This window comes from Rutidosis leptorrhynchoides, chromosome 7 (genome assembly GCF_046630445.1).
Source record: "Rutidosis leptorrhynchoides isolate AG116_Rl617_1_P2 chromosome 7, CSIRO_AGI_Rlap_v1, whole genome shotgun sequence".
NCBI lineage: Eukaryota > Viridiplantae > Streptophyta > Magnoliopsida > Asterales > Asteraceae > Rutidosis > Rutidosis leptorrhynchoides.
The window spans coordinates 29088646-29108042 of NC_092339.1; the positions used below are offsets into that span (position 1 = coordinate 29088646).

The window sequence follows — 19397 nt, forward strand, 5'->3', positions numbered from 1 at the left end:
AAGGTGGTTTCGTGGTGATGTAAAAGATGGTGATCGATTTTTGGGTCTGATCAAAACAGGAACATGTACAAGCGGTTGTATGATAAAAACGATCAAAGGTGGTGTAATGACTTTTGGGTTTTGATCAAACAAGATGATTGTTTTTGGAGTGGTTTATTGGACAACCAAAACAGAAACAGCAGGGTGGTTTAGTAGTTGATGGGTGAAGATCGAATAGAAAAAGAAAATGGAAGGATAGTAACAGTTATATTCGATGGGTTCTAGTTCGTAGCCGAAACAGAAATTAAAACTAAAACTAAATGGTTGTATGGATGTTGATCTCATCATGTAGTAGTTTGAGTTTGAGAGGGGGGTGTTTGTTCAATCACAAACATAAGTTACTACGTAGAAAGAAAGTGTGAGGTTTTCTGATTGATCAAACTTATATCTATCTATGTAATACAACTATAATAAGATAAAACTAATAGTAATTAATAATAATTAATAAATATAATAATAATATAATATTACTCATATAATTCAATTGTGTGATTGAATCAATTAAAAACAGTAGGTGAAACAATCAAAAATAGTACGTAGCCTTTTGATTTGGTTAATTGTGCCGATAGTTTTCATGGACTGTGTATCGTCTACTATTTGAAATCAGTGGCGGATAAAAGTCTTCAGAAAAATCCCAAAATTTTAAATTAAATTCCTTTATTTATTTCAGTCATTATGGTATAAAATTTGATCATTAATTTATTAAATAAAAATTACATCATCTGTCCCTCTCAATTCTGAATAAAATATAAAAAGTCTTAAAATTTAATAACTAGATTCTAAATACATTTTTCTAGTAAGCCTAAAATTTATAGAACTCATTTTCGAATCACCGTTTATTTTTAAATCATATAAGTTGGAAATTTAACTCGTCTAAATAATCAATGAATGTTAACAAGTGCTTCTATCGTTTACTTAACTAATTTAATATACATAAACACGTTTTAAATACACGATGCAAGTTATGTATATATATATATATATATATATATATATATATAGTTTTAAAAACTAACATTTGTATATATTCCACTTCATTCTTTAAAAGGTTTTACCTATATCATAAACGTTTTCAATAATATGAAACTAAATTATTATCTTATCAAAGACATGTGGCAATCAATGCACTGAAAGTTAAGCAGGAAACTCTACTAACATTTGTCTGGTTCTCATTAATTAACACTTTCATTCTTTCATGTAAATCACTTTACCATTTTCCAAATATTGTTAAAAAGAACAGATTTCTTAAATCATAGTGGACCTCATAACAGAGACTCGTAACCATACAATGTATCTGATAAATCAATCATTTGATATTATCTTTTAATCTCGTCGATAACTATAATAAACTTATGTTGAAACAAAATATGTTTATGTAAAGTATTATATATTTAATACTTTGTTAATGTTTTCAATTAATAAGTATATATTATATATACATATCTATATACACATAAATGTTCGTCAATCGTCAGGCATGGTCAAAGGGTAATTGATTACATGAATATAGATTTCAAAACTTTCGAGACTCAACATTACAGATTTTGCTTATCGTGTCGGAAACATATAAAGATTAAAGTTTAAATTTGGTCGGAAATTCCCGGGTCATCACAATCATAAGTTACCCAATTTAACACTCAAGGTAACCCCCAAATCGTATAAGCCCGAAAAGGATTTCAATTTTATTTTTGCTCAAGAAAAGGATTGCGTATTCAAAATTTTTAAAATTAAGGTAATCTTCGTTAAATTTATAAACGATCGTGAGTCAAAAATATACGATTAGTCCCTAAAGTTTCTTGGAAATTGTATCATCACCCCTTTTTATTATTATCTTCATAATCTCATATCTGAGCTCAACCTCTCAATCATTCCGTTGATGATTATCAACAGATTCTGAGGTGAATTGTAATCCTCAACACCTATCTAAATTTCGAGAGTATTCAAAATAGACAACATCATCAAATCTTCAGCTATTCGATCAAAGTTCTTTGTTTAACCGAAAATACATAGATCGAGCAGTTTTGAGCAATCTACTCCATAAAATAATGATATGAGCATAGATTTGGATTTCTCACAGCTTTATTATGCTTCGTGATGCATGAAATCGGTTGGAGAAACATCGATTGATTTCAGATCTGAAGTCAAACATAAAAGATGTTCGGTCAACGATTTAATTCGATTGAATCTGAATGTTACAGGATAAAGTGATGATCGTCGAGTGTTCCTGGAGTGATTTTAAACAATTTTTATGTTGGAAATCCTTTGACATGTCATATATCACAACTTTTAATTTTGGTGTTCATCTTCATTTTCATCCTCGGTTCATCAATGATTTCGGGTTATGTAGATGTTTTGGCCATGAATTGTTCATCAAAAGCTGTTAATCGCTGCATTAGGAAGTTGTTTCCATCAAATTTTAGTCTTAATTCGATTGTTAATGGTTTTGATGTATTTGGTGTTCGTTCATGTTAATCGCTGCATTCATGACACTTGAATTTTTATTTTTATAATTGAAATAGAATCAGGAAAAAGAAATTACTTACGTACTGTAAGCATTAAGCAAGGTGTTTAGAATGGGTATAAGAAGGTTGTTAATCTAACTTAAGCAAGAGGTTTAAAATGTTTTTTTTTTTTTTTTTTTTTTTTTTTTTTTTTTTTTGGGATAAACGAGGAAGCCCTCCAATGAACGAGCACATTGGCTCCCCCATAGAAGGTAAAACCTCGGGTGGTGTGCTTCATTGAGCAACTTGGTGACTATTCTGGCAAGCCTGAATGATTGGTTTAAAATGTTTTGTGTCAAAGAAAGTCAAACAAAGATGTTAAGAAAAGTGTGGTGGTGGAGGGAATGAAGATGTTAATAAAGATGTTAATGAAGATGATGATGAAGAAGGTGGCGGTGATGATGAAGATGGTGATGAAGAGAATGAGTGGTGCAATTTGTTTACAAACTCCAGGGACCAACTATGTATTTTTAACTAACGATTGTTAATGAATTTGACGAAAATTACCTCAATTTTAAATTTTTTGAACACGCAATCTTTTTCTTGATTGTCAAATTTTGTAACTTATGTTACTTTTTCGGGCCATTTGCCCTAAATTTAATTCTTAAATATAACTTTTAAGACTACAAACAGAAATATTCTTTACAAATCTGATTGATATTTGTTCAGTTGAAAAATGTTTTCCAGTTTTCGTCCTTCTAAATACGTCTATGATTTCTTTCCAAAGTTTAGGCTACAACTTACAAAGTTGATAAGAGAAAAAGTTTAAGCTACTAATAACCGTTTTCAATAAGTATGTGTTAAGTTGTTATAAAGGGGGATATTTATATCTATGTAAAAAACTTATAATCCGTAATAAACCGTACGTGTAGAAGGCATGACTAATTGGTCGTTGGTTAATGGTGCATTAGCATTTAGCAACTTGGTTTAAATTGCGGTTAAAGTTTAAACCGTACGTGTCGATTGCTTAATGGTGTAGCTAGCTATCAAAGTTTAAATGTAGTCATTTACAAAATTAAATGCTACTATAGTATTTATGAATGGTACCAAATAAGGGTAGTATGTAATATCATCTCAACTCAACACCTTCATTTTCTCATATTAATATGGAAAGTGATATCTATAAATTTCATTTGAAATATGTAGAAACGACAAAAATTAAGTAGCAGCGGATTTCCAAAATTAAATCATAATACCAATAATTGTTGTAGCAGTAGCAGTATCAATAGCAGCGGCAACGCATTCCTAATAGTAGCAACAACAATAGTAATAGTTGCAGTAATGGTAACAACATCAGAAAACAGTAACGGTAACATAGATTGTGATTGAAATATATTTCCGCTATTGTTGTCTTAGATTCAACTCGGAAACTATCCGTACAACCTAATTTCATCAAAAATAGCTAGATTGATTTTAATATCATCATGACATCACGGAGACGATTCAAATGTGTTATCTGAAATTGCACACATGTATTTTAGCGGTTTGATCACTAAAGAACGTACGATTAAAGTTTAGCTTCGACAAAATGTCGAAATCCCACATGCTTCCTCTTGCAATTGACAAGTGTCCATAGTGATGTAAGCCACCTCTTATTGACCGAGACTTTTGAAATTGTGTTTAGAAGACAATCGTTTATACGTTTTTCTGTCGTACTCATTACACGTTTGTTTTGTAGAGTTGCTCGCAGGCAACTAAATCGTTTATTAGGGTCAAAAAGTGATTGCGTTATATATATATACATGTATCTTTTGCATCCTCAGACTTATTTACTTATTTACTGTTGATCCAATGTCTTGAAAATATAGAATTCACATCAATTCAAACTAATACGAGTGTAATTTATAAATACACCAATGAATTGGGGATTTAATATGCATATAATCTAATTATAGATAATAAAATACTCCATCCGTCCCAAAATGATTGTCTCATTTGACTTTTTTGAATCTTTTGTCTACAACTTTGACTATAATTATTTCAGTTTGTGTTATGTAATATTTGATGATAGTTATATCAATAAAAAAAAACACTTAAGAACCAAATTCATTCATATAAATTTTATCAATTATTATTATTATTATTTTGAAAGATCAAATAACTTTTATTAGAGATAAGAAGAATACAAAGAAGCTCCAAGAGCAATAAAGCGAGAAATACACCGATAGCCACGACAAAAACAAAAAGAAAAATATAAATGGAGAACTATACAAGGTTATGCAAAACTATGGCTATGTATACGTCATCTCGACGAGGGACAGGAAAAAACTATTATCCTCAAGTTTGTTGCCGTGCAAGAACTACTTGATGATTCAAGCCGAGAAGAGAGCAGAGAAACAGTGCTGAAATACAGCGACAAAGCAACCTGCCAACTCCTCATTTGGTCTCGTAACGGTAACTACCAATAGGATAAGAGTGAAAAAAACCCTGCCTTCAGCAGATTCCTTTTATAGCCGACGAAGGAGCATCGGATATTAGGGGATTAGAGAACCAATTTAGCCAATCGAGACTACCTTTTTTCCACCTATTTGTAATCCATTCAAAGCTTTTGACTTGAATTTTCGAGAGAATTTTAGACATGCTAAGCTTGGTGTTCCCGAACACGTGATGGTTACGATTCTTCCATATGTAATAGCAAGCAACCCAGACGGTTGCTTGCCACATAACAGAGCCGAAGGTAGACAAAAGTTTGGGTTTTTTTTGCTTTTGCCAGTTTCGAAATAGAAGAGTAGGGCATGCTGTCCATGGACCACCATTTAAGAAATTTATTCCAAATATCCGTAGCGACTTTGCAAGACAATAGAGTGTGATAAATCGTTTCAATATCCTCATCATAAATCGGGCATCTAGTGGAGTCTAAATCGATGCCACGGTTGTCAAGTTCGATTCTAACAGGTAGTTTGTTTAGGTTTGCTCGCCAAATGAAAATACCGATTTTTTGGGGGATCAAGTGATTCAAGAGTGTAGGTTCATAAGAGGTGCTATTATTTGAGGTAATTTCATTCAGTATAGACATAAGAGAGCTGGTTGTGAAAATACCATTGTTGTTGAATTTCCAAATCCACTCGTCGTGAGGTTTGTTAGACGGTGAATATGTCGAATTTTTTGAGATGAGATTCTAAAGTTCGGTTGCACATCTCCAGTTAGGAGTTATGCTCCAAGACCACATAAAAGAAGCAGTAGAGTCAACCCATTGTACACGATCAGCAATATTGCAGGCCTTGTTTGATTCGAGAATAAATAATCTCGGGAAGGAGTCTTTAAGTGGATTTTCGTCGCACCATTTATTGTTTCAAAAAACTTGTTTCATATCCTTCACTTACGACTTTAACAAACGCGTTAGAAATATCACACCCTAACTTGTTTAGGGTTTGTTCAAGATTAATGATATTAAACCAAGTTCTACCCGAAAACTTTTTCATTTTAAGATTACTTTGGGGCGTAAAACAACCCAACCCACCGTTTTGCCCATATATACTTTTAACAGTTTTAACCCAAAGAGAATCATTATTTTTGACAAATTTCCACCACCATTTCGTAAGCAAAACAAATTTTTAAGTTTTATAGACCCGATATTTAAGCCACCCGAATCGTACGGGAGTAGCATTTGGTTCCAATTTATCCAAGCCATCTTCCTATTTTCATGAGACCCGCCAAAAAAAAAAAAAACACGACGCATACCTTCAAGATCTTTTATGACACCGAGAGGTGCTTTGAAGAGCGAAAAGTAGTAAAGTGGTAGGCTACTTAAAACAGATTTTATCAATTATTGTATAACACAAATTAAAATAATTACAACCAAAGTTGTTAACAAAAAACTGAAAAAAGTCAAATTGAACAATTATTGTCGAATGAAAAGAATAATTATCTATCTATGTATAATCTTATAATCTTATAATAATAATAACAATAACAATAATAATAATAATAATAATAATAATAATAATAATAATAATAATAATAATAATAATAATAATAATAATAATAGAAATAATAATAATAATAATAATAATAATAATAATAATAATAATAATAATAATAATAATAATAATAATAATATAATTAGTTTTGTGAACTCATGCGTTGCACGTCAGTTATATAAATAATTATTTGCACTTATCAAATGTATAATATAATTAAAATAAAATAACCCTCCGTTACTGAAAACATTTGTATCGAAAGCATTAATATTGAATACTAACGCATAGATTATAAGTCCGTTGGTTGGAACTATTTTAACTTTAATTGACAAATAATTGATAAAACACTGTGCATGAGTCCGTAAAAAGTTATTTTTATACTTATCATTAATAATAATATTTATGTACATCTCTAATTGTATCTGATTTTAGTACAAACTAATTTTGTAGTGACAAATGCCATATTGCAAAATAATATAATATCTATATTGATATTGATATTCTGAATCTATAGCATTTTTATCACATGTCGCTTCCAAATTAAAACTTGCCATGTGTCACTTGTCGGGTTAATTCTTCTGCATGTCACTTTACAAAATTTTAAGAGATTTTATTTCCTTATTAAAGAAATTGTTACTATCAATATAAAGTAAATCTAAGTATAAAATAAATAAATAAGGGGTGGTGGCTTATAGGGGTGTTAATCGGTTCGGTTTTCGGTTTGTTCGGTTTATTCCGTTCGGTGTATTCGGTTTTGAATTTTTTTTGGGCAAAACCGAAAACCGAACCGAAAACCGAATTCGAATTCGTATTCGGTTCGATTTTCGGTTAAAACCGAATATTATGAAAAAACTGAGAACGATGTTAGTTTATTTTGTGGCGTTACTGATGTCTTGGTTATTTATATTCTAAAACAATGACGTACTTTAAATTATAAAGAATTCGATGATTTATTAATATTTACAGCTGAATTATGACGTTTACTGCTTCTGTTATTAAGAAGAAGAACATAATAATTTGAGTAACATAATTATAATGTGACCTACCAAATCGTCATATGGGTGAGAACATATTTTATTGATTGGATCCCAAATTATAATGACATTAAAACATAAATATACAAATTAAATATTTAAAAAATTTGAATTCGGTTTTCGGTTAAACCGAATTCGGAATTTTCAAAACCGAAAACCGAACCGAAAACCGAATTCAAATTCGGTTTCGGTTTGACTCGATCCGAAAATCGTTTTTCAAATTCGGTTTGGGCTTTTTTCGGTTTGGTTTCGGTTTGGTTTTCGGGTTCCACGGTTTCAAACCAAATACTGACCACCCCTAGTGGCTTATCATCTCCTTTGATGTATCTGAATATTCAAACGACTTAAAATATTTATTTTTATTAATTTTGTGCATTGAATTGATTCCAAATTCATACTTGTGTGGGCTTTCAATTTTGTATTATGTATGTACACTTTGTAATTTTAAAAAAATATGTAGTTTATATACACTATATATTAGGAATTTATATCAATAAAAATCTAAAATTTTTAAACAAATAAATCGTGTAATATAAAGCATGTGGTAGTGTGAACGTAGAGTTGATATGTGTCAGAATTTAACCTAAAGTTTGACACATATAATTTATATCAAGCACTTTATATATAATATAATAATGTATATATAAAAAAAAATAGAAGATAGATATATTATACTCCGTATTACATACGTATGAATTATTATACCTTACTCCATATTAAATTGAAAACTGTGATATTGCCACCTAGCCTATAAATTAATGCTTCATGTTAATCTTCAATCCTTTTTTTTTTGATCTTCAATCTTGATTCATTTTTACCCCCTACCTCCTCTCTAGACTCTAATCAAATATCCTCAAATCTCCATATGAACGCTCACTTTTCCAAGCAACAAGAGTAAATGCAGCTTGCCGTCTTCGTTTTGACTTCCATTGTTTATGATGAAAGAGAGATAAAGCTACAACAGCTTATCACAATCACAATTTACAATATTGAGTAAAGTAAGTAATTAATAATTAGTGATCTATATTTTTTTTACCTTTTTTTCATGGTCAACGTTGTTTGAAATCACCACCACAAGTCCACCATCACCACTACCGTCTCTCTCTATATATATACACTAATTTCTACAAGGGGGGGCTACCCCTACCCAAAGACCATTGTCTTAACATATCTTTATTTAATCCTAAGTTACGGAGTATTTAATAAAAAAGGAAAACCACATCTCATTTCTTACTCACTTAACACACACACACACTGAGAGTGAAAACCTAGAGAACAAAAAAGCTTCAACCTTTATACATATACCTTAAGAAATCTTGAATATTGATCAACACAAAGTTAATAAGTTTGTTCAAGAATCTTATAAAGAAGGAAGAGTTCACATTTACAATGGGAAGACCTCCTTGTTGTGATAAAAATGGTGTGAAAAAAGGGCCATGGACTCCAGAAGAAGATATAATGCTTGTATCTTATATTCAAGAACATGGTCCTGGTAATTGGAGATCTGTTCCAACCAATACTGGTATACTATTCTATTTCACTATTTTTATTTATTATTATTATTATTATTATTATTATTATTATTATTATTATTATTATTATTATTATTATAATAATAATAAACTTAAAAGTATTAAAACTTACAAAAAATTAGTGGGGAGCCTAGAGACAATCTGGGCTCCCACACCTCTAGCAATAGCAAAACCTATCCTAGTAAAAATATGAGCAGCAGCACCGGCACCAATATCTTACGCCATCGAACTCTTCTGAACCCGCTTTAGCAAAGAAACAGCATCCTTTTCTAATTCCCCAAGGGAAGAAAATGAGAAAGGAATGAAACCATAACCAATCGTCTGACAGCTAGATTCGTACTTGACCCGCTTCCGACGAGCCGCATCAACCACAGCACGTCCAGGAACAAAGTCAGAAAGCCCAGACTGTGTCAAAGGAGAAGACCATGTCAAGTCAACACAAACATCGCGACCACAATCCTTATTATTATTATTATTATTATTATTATTATTATTATTATTATTATTATTATTTGTGTGTGTGTGTGTATTTTCTGATTGGGTTTTCATTTTTATTCAATAAAGATTCTTGCTTTGAGGTGGGTTTGTTGGAGCTATTAAATTAGGGTATTTATTGTATCCTGCAACTTTTTTTTTTCCTTGAGAAAAATAAAGAATTTTACTTTTTTAGTAAGCTTCCTCTTCTCAGTTTTCATTTTTGTGTGTCAGGTTTGCTAAGATGCAGTAAGAGTTGCAGACTCCGGTGGACAAACTATCTCCGGCCGGGTATCAAACGTGGTAACTTTACAGATCAAGAAGAAAAAATGGTGATTCATTTGCAAGCCCTTCTTGGCAATAGGTAAAAATACACATCAAATCAAAAAGTTTTAATCTTTACTAAAGAATTGATGGTATGATGTTAAAGATCACATTTTTATGAATTTTTTAATGTGGGATTTGGTCAAATTATGTAGATGGGCAGCAATAGCTTCTTACCTTCCACAAAGAACAGATAATGATATCAAGAATTATTGGAACACCCATCTGAAAAAGAAGCTGAGTAAGATCCAAGGAGACTCATCTGATCAAGAAAACAATCATGGTTGTTTGAGGGGTTCATATTCATCATCATCATTTGAAACTGCTATGGCCAAAGGTAAATGGGAAAGAAGGCTTCAAACTGATATCCATATGGCCAAACAAGCCCTTTGTGAAGCTTTATCTCTTGGCAATAAATCCATCAATTTGTCTGAATTATCCTCATCCACAGTTTCAAAAAAAGCCTTATCAATTAGTACTACTACAAACCCTAGTTCCCAAATTAACCAACAATCCATGCTACCACCACCACAAATCAATCAAAGTATAACCACTTATGCATCAAGTACTGAAAATATTGCAAGGTTGCTCCCAAACTGGATGAATAAGCCACAAAAATCTTCACAAACGAGCTCCGAAAGCATCGGTACTAATCACACTCAAAACTCTTTAGAAGGCCAGTTTCCAAGTCCTCGAAGTGAAGGTTTTGATAATTCTTTGCAATTAGGATTTAACAACTATTCAAATAACAGTAATATTTCGGATGTTTCACCATCGGTTTCGCCTGAAACGAGTTTGTTACAAGACGAAAGAGAGCCGAACATCGAATCTGATCAATTACCATTTCTTAGAATCCTAGATAAATGGCTTCTTGATGATGCAACAGTTCAAGATAACCTTGTGAGTCTTCCTTTAGAAGAAACTGATTATGGTTTGTATTGTCTCTCTTAGTTTTGGAAGATGTTTTTCTGGTTATTAATCAACAAAAAGTTGTGAATCAAATCTAGCTAGCTAGGTATTTATAGTAATCCAAGTATTTTAATACTTATATACTAAAAGTGGTGGTGATTTTCGTCGTTTCAGTTATATCGGATTATCGTTTTGAGTTTGCGTTCACATTATAAACGGTCCCTCAACTTCGGCTATATTTACACGACACCTCAACTTTACACTTCCTCAGGGGTAACAAGTGTAAATATATAATTTAATTAAAATAAAAAAAACTAATTCCACCCGAATTTATAACGGACCCTATCTTCTCGCTCGGTGCGAGTTAAATTTTTCCGAGACCACCGTTCAACTCGAAAAAATCTTACGAACTCAACGGAACTAACTATACGTGAAACGAACACTATTCAAAAATGCTAAACACCTCGGGCTATCTCCAATACATTTCTTTCTGTTCGCTGCGAGTTAAATTTTTCCGACAGCACCGTTACACTCGGAAAAATTTATTGAACAAAACAAAACTAACTATGTTCGAAACGGATACTTTTTAAAAAACGCTTAACACAACGACATATAAAACGACGATTAACACATGGGCCGTGTTCCTCTCTGTAAATACACAACGATATGTTAAATATGAATACGGAAGCCGAAAGCCCCCGGCGCAACGCGCGGGCCGGTCCGGACTAGTTTTAACTAAGTTTTAACGTTTTTTGTTGGTTGCCTTTTGTATATATATATATATATCATCTTTCAAGCAATTAATTGTATCGATTTAGGAATTTTAAATTCTAGTACTCGACTAATTAAGTGGCAGGTTTCATAATTTAGTCCTAATTCCCTTCATTATCATCTTCTTAGAACAAATTAATTTTTTGTAATTAGTCTTTCATTATATTATATATTGGGCATATATCTAAGACACTGAAGAATGAAAATTAGTTAGGTTTTAAAATTTCTCTGATTTTATTTAAAGAAAGTGATATTTGTGTGAATTGATATGCATTTCTATAAATAAATTTAATAAATTTCATGGTTTGATTTTAATATATATCTTGAGTTATTAATATTGTTTATGTAATTCTGTTAAAATTATGCATATATATATATATATATATATATATATATATATATATATATATATATTGTTTATGTAATTCTGTTAAAATTATGCATATATATATATATATATATGATCAATGGAGAAGTAACCAATTGAGAGGAAGCGGGGGGAAGCAAATTTTTTTTTTCATTTTTTTTGGAATTTTTTTTCCAGCATCAAGATCACAAGAAAATATGAACATTTAGAAGAGACACTTCGTGATGAATGTTATTATTTAGGCGAGAAAACGATCGACAAAAATAATATTCAAGATAATATTGTTCGTGTAAAATATGAACGTCTTTTTTTCATGTTTTGTGAAGTAAAATTTAGCCCGATTTAGAGTTTAGGGTTTAGGGTTTGGTGTTTTGGGTTTATTCCATAAACCCAAAACACCAAACCCTAAACCCTAAACCCTAACTCTAAACCGTTCGTGTTAAAAACTCAATCTAAATCCTAAATCTAAACCCTAAATCTAAACCCTAAACCTTAAATTTCTAAACCCTAATATCTAAACCCCAATAGTTAAAATCTCAACATACGCTCGAAAAATACGATAATTGTTATATATTACTTCTTCGAGCGTTTTCCCGCCAAAATAAAAACATTTATCACAAAGTGTCTCTACTAAATGTTCATATTTTCATCTCATCTATAATGTTCGTGAACAAAGTTTTTTCAAAAAACGAAAAAAAAAGTTTCTGCTTTCCCCCGCTTTCCCCCGATTGGTTACTTCCATGTTGATCCTACCACTATATACATACATACATATATATATATATATATATATATATATATATATATATATATATATATATATATATATATATATATATATATATATATATATATATATATATTTCACTAGTTCCTTCCTTGTATATGGGGTAATTGTCATTTCCAAAAAGATGTGTCAGTTTTAAAAGTAATTTGGGACTGATTTAAGAATCTGAAGTCTGAAAGGTCTAATGTGTAAATTATGTATTTTAGGATCATTAAAAAAAATTTTTATTTCTAAATTTCGAATTTTACATATTACATTTTAATCTTCCAATGATCTTTCTCATTCTTTGTGTCTGTTGATTATAAGATCAAATTTTGTATACTTGAGTGAATGATCATTATCAATTATCATTATCATTATCAATTATTATATATAATCAAACTGAAAAATGATAATGATTTGTGGTTCGCCGTGAATCTCGGAGTAGTGAACCAATTACTGTTTATACCTAATCAAGTTTTTTTTTTTTTCTTTCTAAAATAACTTAATTTAGTATATTTTTGTAAATAATCTTGTTTAAGGATAATTATTTTTTGTAAAATAATTTAATCAAGTTTTTGTAATATAATTATTTTTTGTAAATAGTTTAATCAAGTTTTTTAATATAGTATATTTTTTTGTAAAATAATCTAATTTGATTTAACATTTTGTATAAGTAGAAACTAAAAGGAAAAAAAGAAGGGGAAAAACAAGTAATTTAAAAAAGCTTAATATGAATAAATCGAAAAGAATGACATTTTTGTTAAATAATTGAAGGTGAAAAAAAAAGAAAGACTCCACCTAATAAGGATATAGCGAAAAAAAAAAAATTAAAATTTTACTCCGTACTAATCCGTGTTAAATAATTTAGGGGAGAAAAGAAATTTAGTTAAAAAACTAGTGAACTGACTCGTGGAGCCACGAGTTTGTTTGAACGAAACAGTTTAATAGTACATTTTAGGTATTAAGTGAATTTAAACGCTAAAGTCGTTTAGTTTAATGACCCAACGGATTCCGACTAAGAAACTTCTCGTTTTTACAAACACATTGATGTACTTAACTTGGTCGGAATAAATGAACTACATTTGTTCTCTTACCATCATCTTTCAATTTTCATAACAATTACTATTTTCATTGTCATAAAAACCTATATTGAAATCTTTTATTGAGATGTGTATTTCATATACATATATAACGTAATTAATCTTGTAAAAAGAACTCATATTTGAATTTGAATAATAATATAATAATAATTCATAATTAATGAGAGTGATTTTTTTTTCTCGAAAAACATGAACTAAATAAATAAGTAGATTTAATTTAATTAGTCATTAATAATTAAATTAATGACATCACCATAAGGGCTTAATTTTTTTTTTCTTTTTAATTTTTCTTAACAAAGAAATTAATCTAATAATAATGACATTATCATTGTAAGATTTTAATAGAAACTATAAGTAGCATAATAAGGATAAAAGAGGTAAAATGACAATAAAGGATAAAAGTGAATAGTAGCCATTTTGTTTTTTAGTGTATTGCTAATGTTAATTTGCTTTTTAGAATATTCTTAATGTTAATTTGCTTTTTAGTATATTCTTAATATTAATTTGCTTTTTATTATGTTATTAACTAGTACTCTATCAGTCTCAGATTAATTGTTTTCAAACAAAAATACACAACTTAAGACATGTCATTATCATACTGTATTTTGTAACGACCCGACTTTTTCGACTTACTTTTGTGCTTTTTACTTTCCGCGAAACTGCGTATTTGTGCGTACTGTGTTGGCTTATATTCTGGATCTTGTTTCATGATTAATTACTTTCGTTAATACCATACAACGTGCCATTAAGTACTTAGTTGCTTAACTTGATCCTCGAATGCTTTTACGACCGTTAGTGTCACTTGACGTTGAGAACGAGCTATGTGTTTTGGTACACGTTTAACTTTTGTCGTAATTGGAATAATACGACTACGTAATACTAATTGTTATTTCCTAATAACAATTACTTGGGCTTTTGGTTGCTTAATTACGCTTAGTAATTTACTTATGCTCACTAGTTAGTCTTGTTAGACTTTCTACCTTGTTGGACTTTAGCCCACCCTACTCTAGTTAATGGACTATTTAATTAGCTCAATTTTAATAAGTTTATGACCCATATAAATGTAAGATAAATACCCATTTATTAGAGGGAACATACTAGCATTTTTGTTAACCATAATCACAATTGTTGCATAGGATCCCAACATAAGCACCAACTTTAGACCACCATTAACCAAAAAGCAAAAGTTGCCCCCCTTATCCCCCTTGAAACCTACGACCACCACCACCTCACCACCACCTCACCACTCTATAAATACCAAGCAAATCTCACCCATTTCACACTTAATCTCATTCACATTTTACACACACTTACTCTCTAATTCTCTCTCTAGTCTTTCTCACTCTAAAAAAGTGTAAGTTTTAAATTTTCTTCTTCTTCTTCTCTTCTCATTTTCGACATCATCATCATCATGCAAGGATCAAGCTTTTTAGGTTCTTGATCTTGTTATATCTTGTATATTCAAACTTTGGTTTGAATCCTTCAAGAACATGAAAGATTCAAGCTTTCTAGCTTTGAATCTTCATTACTTTGTTGGATCTAGGTTTTCTAGCTTATGATCCCTTTATTTTGTTAAAAAGATCAAAACTTGTGTTTATGATCTTCATGTAGCTTGAAGATCTAGCCTTTTGCTTTAAGGATCTTCAAGAACATTAAAGATCCAAGCTTTTTAGCTTAAGGTTTTATTATTTTGTTAAAGATCTTAGCTTTTTAGCTTATGGTCTCATTACTTTCATTAGATCTTAGCTTTCTAGCTTATGGTCTCATTAATCTTGTAAAGATCCAAGCTTTCTAGCTTAGGGTTTTCTTAATACTTGAGATCTAAGTTATCATTTTAGATATCACTTACTTGGAACTTTTTTGTGATTGTTGTGATGATAAAGATCAAGTCTTCATCATCTCATATGATGAAGATGCATAAACTTGCGTAAAAAGGACAAAGGTTGAAGCATTATTGGGTTTATGCAATAAAGAGGCAACCTTGATGTTCAAAACTTGTAGAATGTTAGCTTTTACTCTTAGTTGTGTGTTGATGGTTGAAACTTGGTTAAAGTGATGCTAAAACATCAAAGAGTTGTACACTTGAAGCTTACACGCATCAAGGATGAGAACCGTGATGAGCATCAAGCACCAAGAAACCCACCGGAGCACTTGTTTGCCATTTTTAGGGGTCTGATCAGACTCCTAGGACTTCTGAAAAATTGATTTTCAGATAATTCGTTTCGAGTAGATGACTTTTCATTTATGTCTCGCCTAAATCCGATATACGGTTTAGGATTTATAGCCTTCCGAAAGTCACTACGCCGTTATAACGACGTGCTGAAAATTCTGACCTACTCGCGCTTGAACCGTTGCCACGGTTAAACGACATCGAGTTAGGATCTAAAAATTGGAAAGCGGTTAGAGGACTCACATACGGAGCCTTGGCCACTGACCACACGTCTTTTCATTTTGTATAGAGGTCGTAGCAGCTGTCCGAAGTCAGCCTTTTATTTCGATCTCTATTCTTGTTGAAAACTTATTTTATCTTTTACGTATGATGATAATGATGATGATGATGATGATGATGATGATGACGATACTTAAGACTTAATTTATTCACTTTTAAACTTTTGGGGACAATATACGGGCTTAGTGACCTTTGACTTAGGTTGATGACCTTTCGGACCGACTTACTACCTGCATACTTTTCATATCGACTTTTACTGCTTATTCACTGTGAGTTATAGCTATCCTTTTTACTTTACTATTTTCGGGACTGAGAATACATGCGCTTTTTATGTTTTACATACTAGACACGAGTACTTAAACTTTATATATGTGTGGGTGATATAACGACACAAAGATTCCCCTTAGCACGGTAACGTTTAATCATTGGTTTTTGAACCGGTGAACGCGAATATTAGATATGGATCCATAGGGTTTGACATCCCCACTCGGGCTATTCGCGCTAGCATTTAACGGGTGTTTGATACTTCGAGAACATACGCACTCGTCAAGTGTACTTTTAGGGGGTATTACTATTACGTTAAGTTAGTTACCGGGTGCCCACGGATAAGCATATACTTTTTATACTGTTTTGAATACAAAATCTCGTGGTCTATATTACATTACTGAATACAAACTATAGCTCACCAACATTCGTGTTTACCTTTTAAGCGTGTATTTCTCAGGTGTTTAGACATTATTGCTTCCGCTGTTAGACTTGCTGTCTTGGTGTTGTAGACTTGCTGTTACAGAATCGCTGTGTTAGACTTCCGCTGCATTACTTAGAGATGTCTCAATCATGGAACTTTTATTTTGCATTCGTAACTTATGTTATTTTGAATAATGACTTTGTAACGACCTTTGTGTCACGTTATGTGATGACCCGAAAATTTTTGACCAAATTTAAACTTAATCTTTGTATGATTAACATTTCCGACACGATAAGCAAAGTCTGTAATATTGAGTCACGACAGTTTTGGAACTATATTCATATAATCAATTATTCTTTGAGTGTTCTCTATGATTCACGAACAATATATATATATAACTTAATGTGCATATATATATATATATATATATATATATATATATATATATATATATATATATATATATATATATATATATATATATATATATATATATATATATATATATATGTATATATATATATATGTATATATATATATATGTATATATAATATATAAGTATATATATATATATATATATATATATATATATATATATATATATATATATATATATATATATATATATGATTTCAAGTTATTTAGTAAACGATAGTAACATTCGTTTGTTAATTCGATTGATATTTAGATAAGTGAACTAAAACGTTTAAAATAAACAAGTAAAACACTAATTTGCTACAGTATTTTCGAATTGCTACAGTACCCAAAATGCTGCAGTGTTTTCGAAAATCACTATTTGCTACAGTAAAAAATTGACTTTGCTACAGTGAATTGCTACAATAAAAAATGGCTTTTCGTGCCATTACGATTACCTTCTCAGAACATTAACTATGTTCATCCAAAACTCCATACCTACGAATTCTGGACCATTACAAGAGATGTCTAATCGCAAGAAGAAGAAACGAAGGGACAAAGCTCCGAAATAGAAATTGGAGTATAAATCGCAGCAAATAGGAGGGAGCATTAACTGTGGATGTCAATGATTATAAAAAGACAGAAGCAGGGACTCTGAAAAATAAGGAAAGATATAAAGTCCGATGACAACACATAAATTACAAATCGTGTATATCAATGCGTATAGCAATATAAAGACACGGGAGAATGAAAAACACTATAACCCCAAGGTAATGGTAGAAGAAAATAACTTTCTCTGGTGGTAGATGAAAAAGAAGAATGACAGATATGAAAGTTAGGAGTATATCAAGAATCAGAACTGGATGAAGCATTTCACAATCTTTTGAAAGTATGAAATGAGGAAGAAGATGTAGGAGTAGTGAAAATAATGAAGCGGAAGAGGTCAATTTATAGCAAAATATCGGATGCAGCAATAGAGGCAGATTATGCATTTAATCAAAGAAAATCCTAATTTCCGCAAATTTCGAAAAATCAAATCTTATTTAAATTATGAAGATTTTCTATTCCTTAAAATCCGGAAATCAATCGTTACTACATCAAGAGATAAGACGCATCTCTATTCTCCATTTCACTTGATTACGATAACTTCTCTCATACGCTTCGAGTAATTGGATTATTTTATCCATATTATTCAAACATAGATAAAACTCTATTATCAACTCATATTCGTCATTAAAACATTTTTATTGTTAGCCATGACGACCTCACTCAAATTTCGGGACGAAATTTCTTTAACGGGTAGGTACTGTGATGACCGGGAAATTTATGACCAAATTTAAACTTAATCTTTGTATGATTAACATTTCCGACACGATAATCAAAGTCTGTAATATTGAGTCACGACAGTTTTGGAACTATATTCATATAATCAATTATTCTTTGACTGTTCTATATGATTCACGAACAATATATATATATAACTTAATGTGCATATATATATATATATATATATATATATATATATATATATATATATATATATATATATATATATATATATATATATATATATATATATATATATATATATGTATATATATATATATATATGTATATGTATATATATATATATATATATATGTATATATATATATATATATATATATATATATATATGATTTCAAGTTATTTAGTAAACGATAGTAACATTCGTTTGTTAATTCGATTGATATTTAGATAAGTGAACTAAAACGTTTAAAATAAACAAGTAAAACACTAATTTGCTACAGTATTTTCGAATTGCTACAGTACCCAAAATGCTATAGTGTTTTCAAAAATCACTATTTACTACAGTAAAAATTGACTTTGCTACAGTGAATTGCTATAGTAAAACACTATTTCAAAATAAAAAAAATGTATATATGTATATGTATATACTACGAGACGATGATTTATAGAAGTAAATGACCAAAACACTCGAAAGTTTAAGATACACTTTGAGTGATATTATAACGACCCTCACTTTTCCATTCCTACTTTTACTATATTGCCCTTAGGATTTTTGTGTGCCCGTAAACTTTACTTAACAAAACGTTAACCAAATA

At 30.5% G+C, this 19397-nt stretch overlaps 1 protein-coding gene across 1 annotated transcript; it reads left to right on the plus strand.

Moving 5' to 3' along the window:
• Positions 1-8413: 8413 nt before the first annotated feature.
• LOC139857259 (myb-related protein 306-like) lies at positions 8414-10886 on the plus strand. Its single transcript, XM_071845993.1, has 3 exons — positions 8414-9016; positions 9735-9864; positions 9980-10886. Exons 1-3 carry the CDS (start codon positions 8884-8886, stop codon positions 10773-10775), a joined length of 1059 nt encoding a protein of 352 aa, XP_071702094.1. The 5' UTR covers positions 8414-8883; the 3' UTR covers positions 10776-10886.
• The last annotated feature ends 8511 nt before the right edge of the window (positions 10887-19397 follow it).

Excerpts from the sequence above, each read along its gene's own strand:
- LOC139857259 (XM_071845993.1), top strand. The coding sequence starts at position 8,884 with ATGGGAAGACCTCCTTGTTGTGATAAAAATGGTGTGAAAAAAGGGCCA. Across the intron at positions 9,017-9,734 it reads ATCTGTTCCAACCAATACTG|GTTTGCTAAGATGCAGTAAG; the intron begins GTATACTATTCT and ends TTTGTGTGTCAG. Across the intron at positions 9,865-9,979 it reads CAAGCCCTTCTTGGCAATAG|ATGGGCAGCAATAGCTTCTT; the intron begins GTAAAAATACAC and ends CAAATTATGTAG.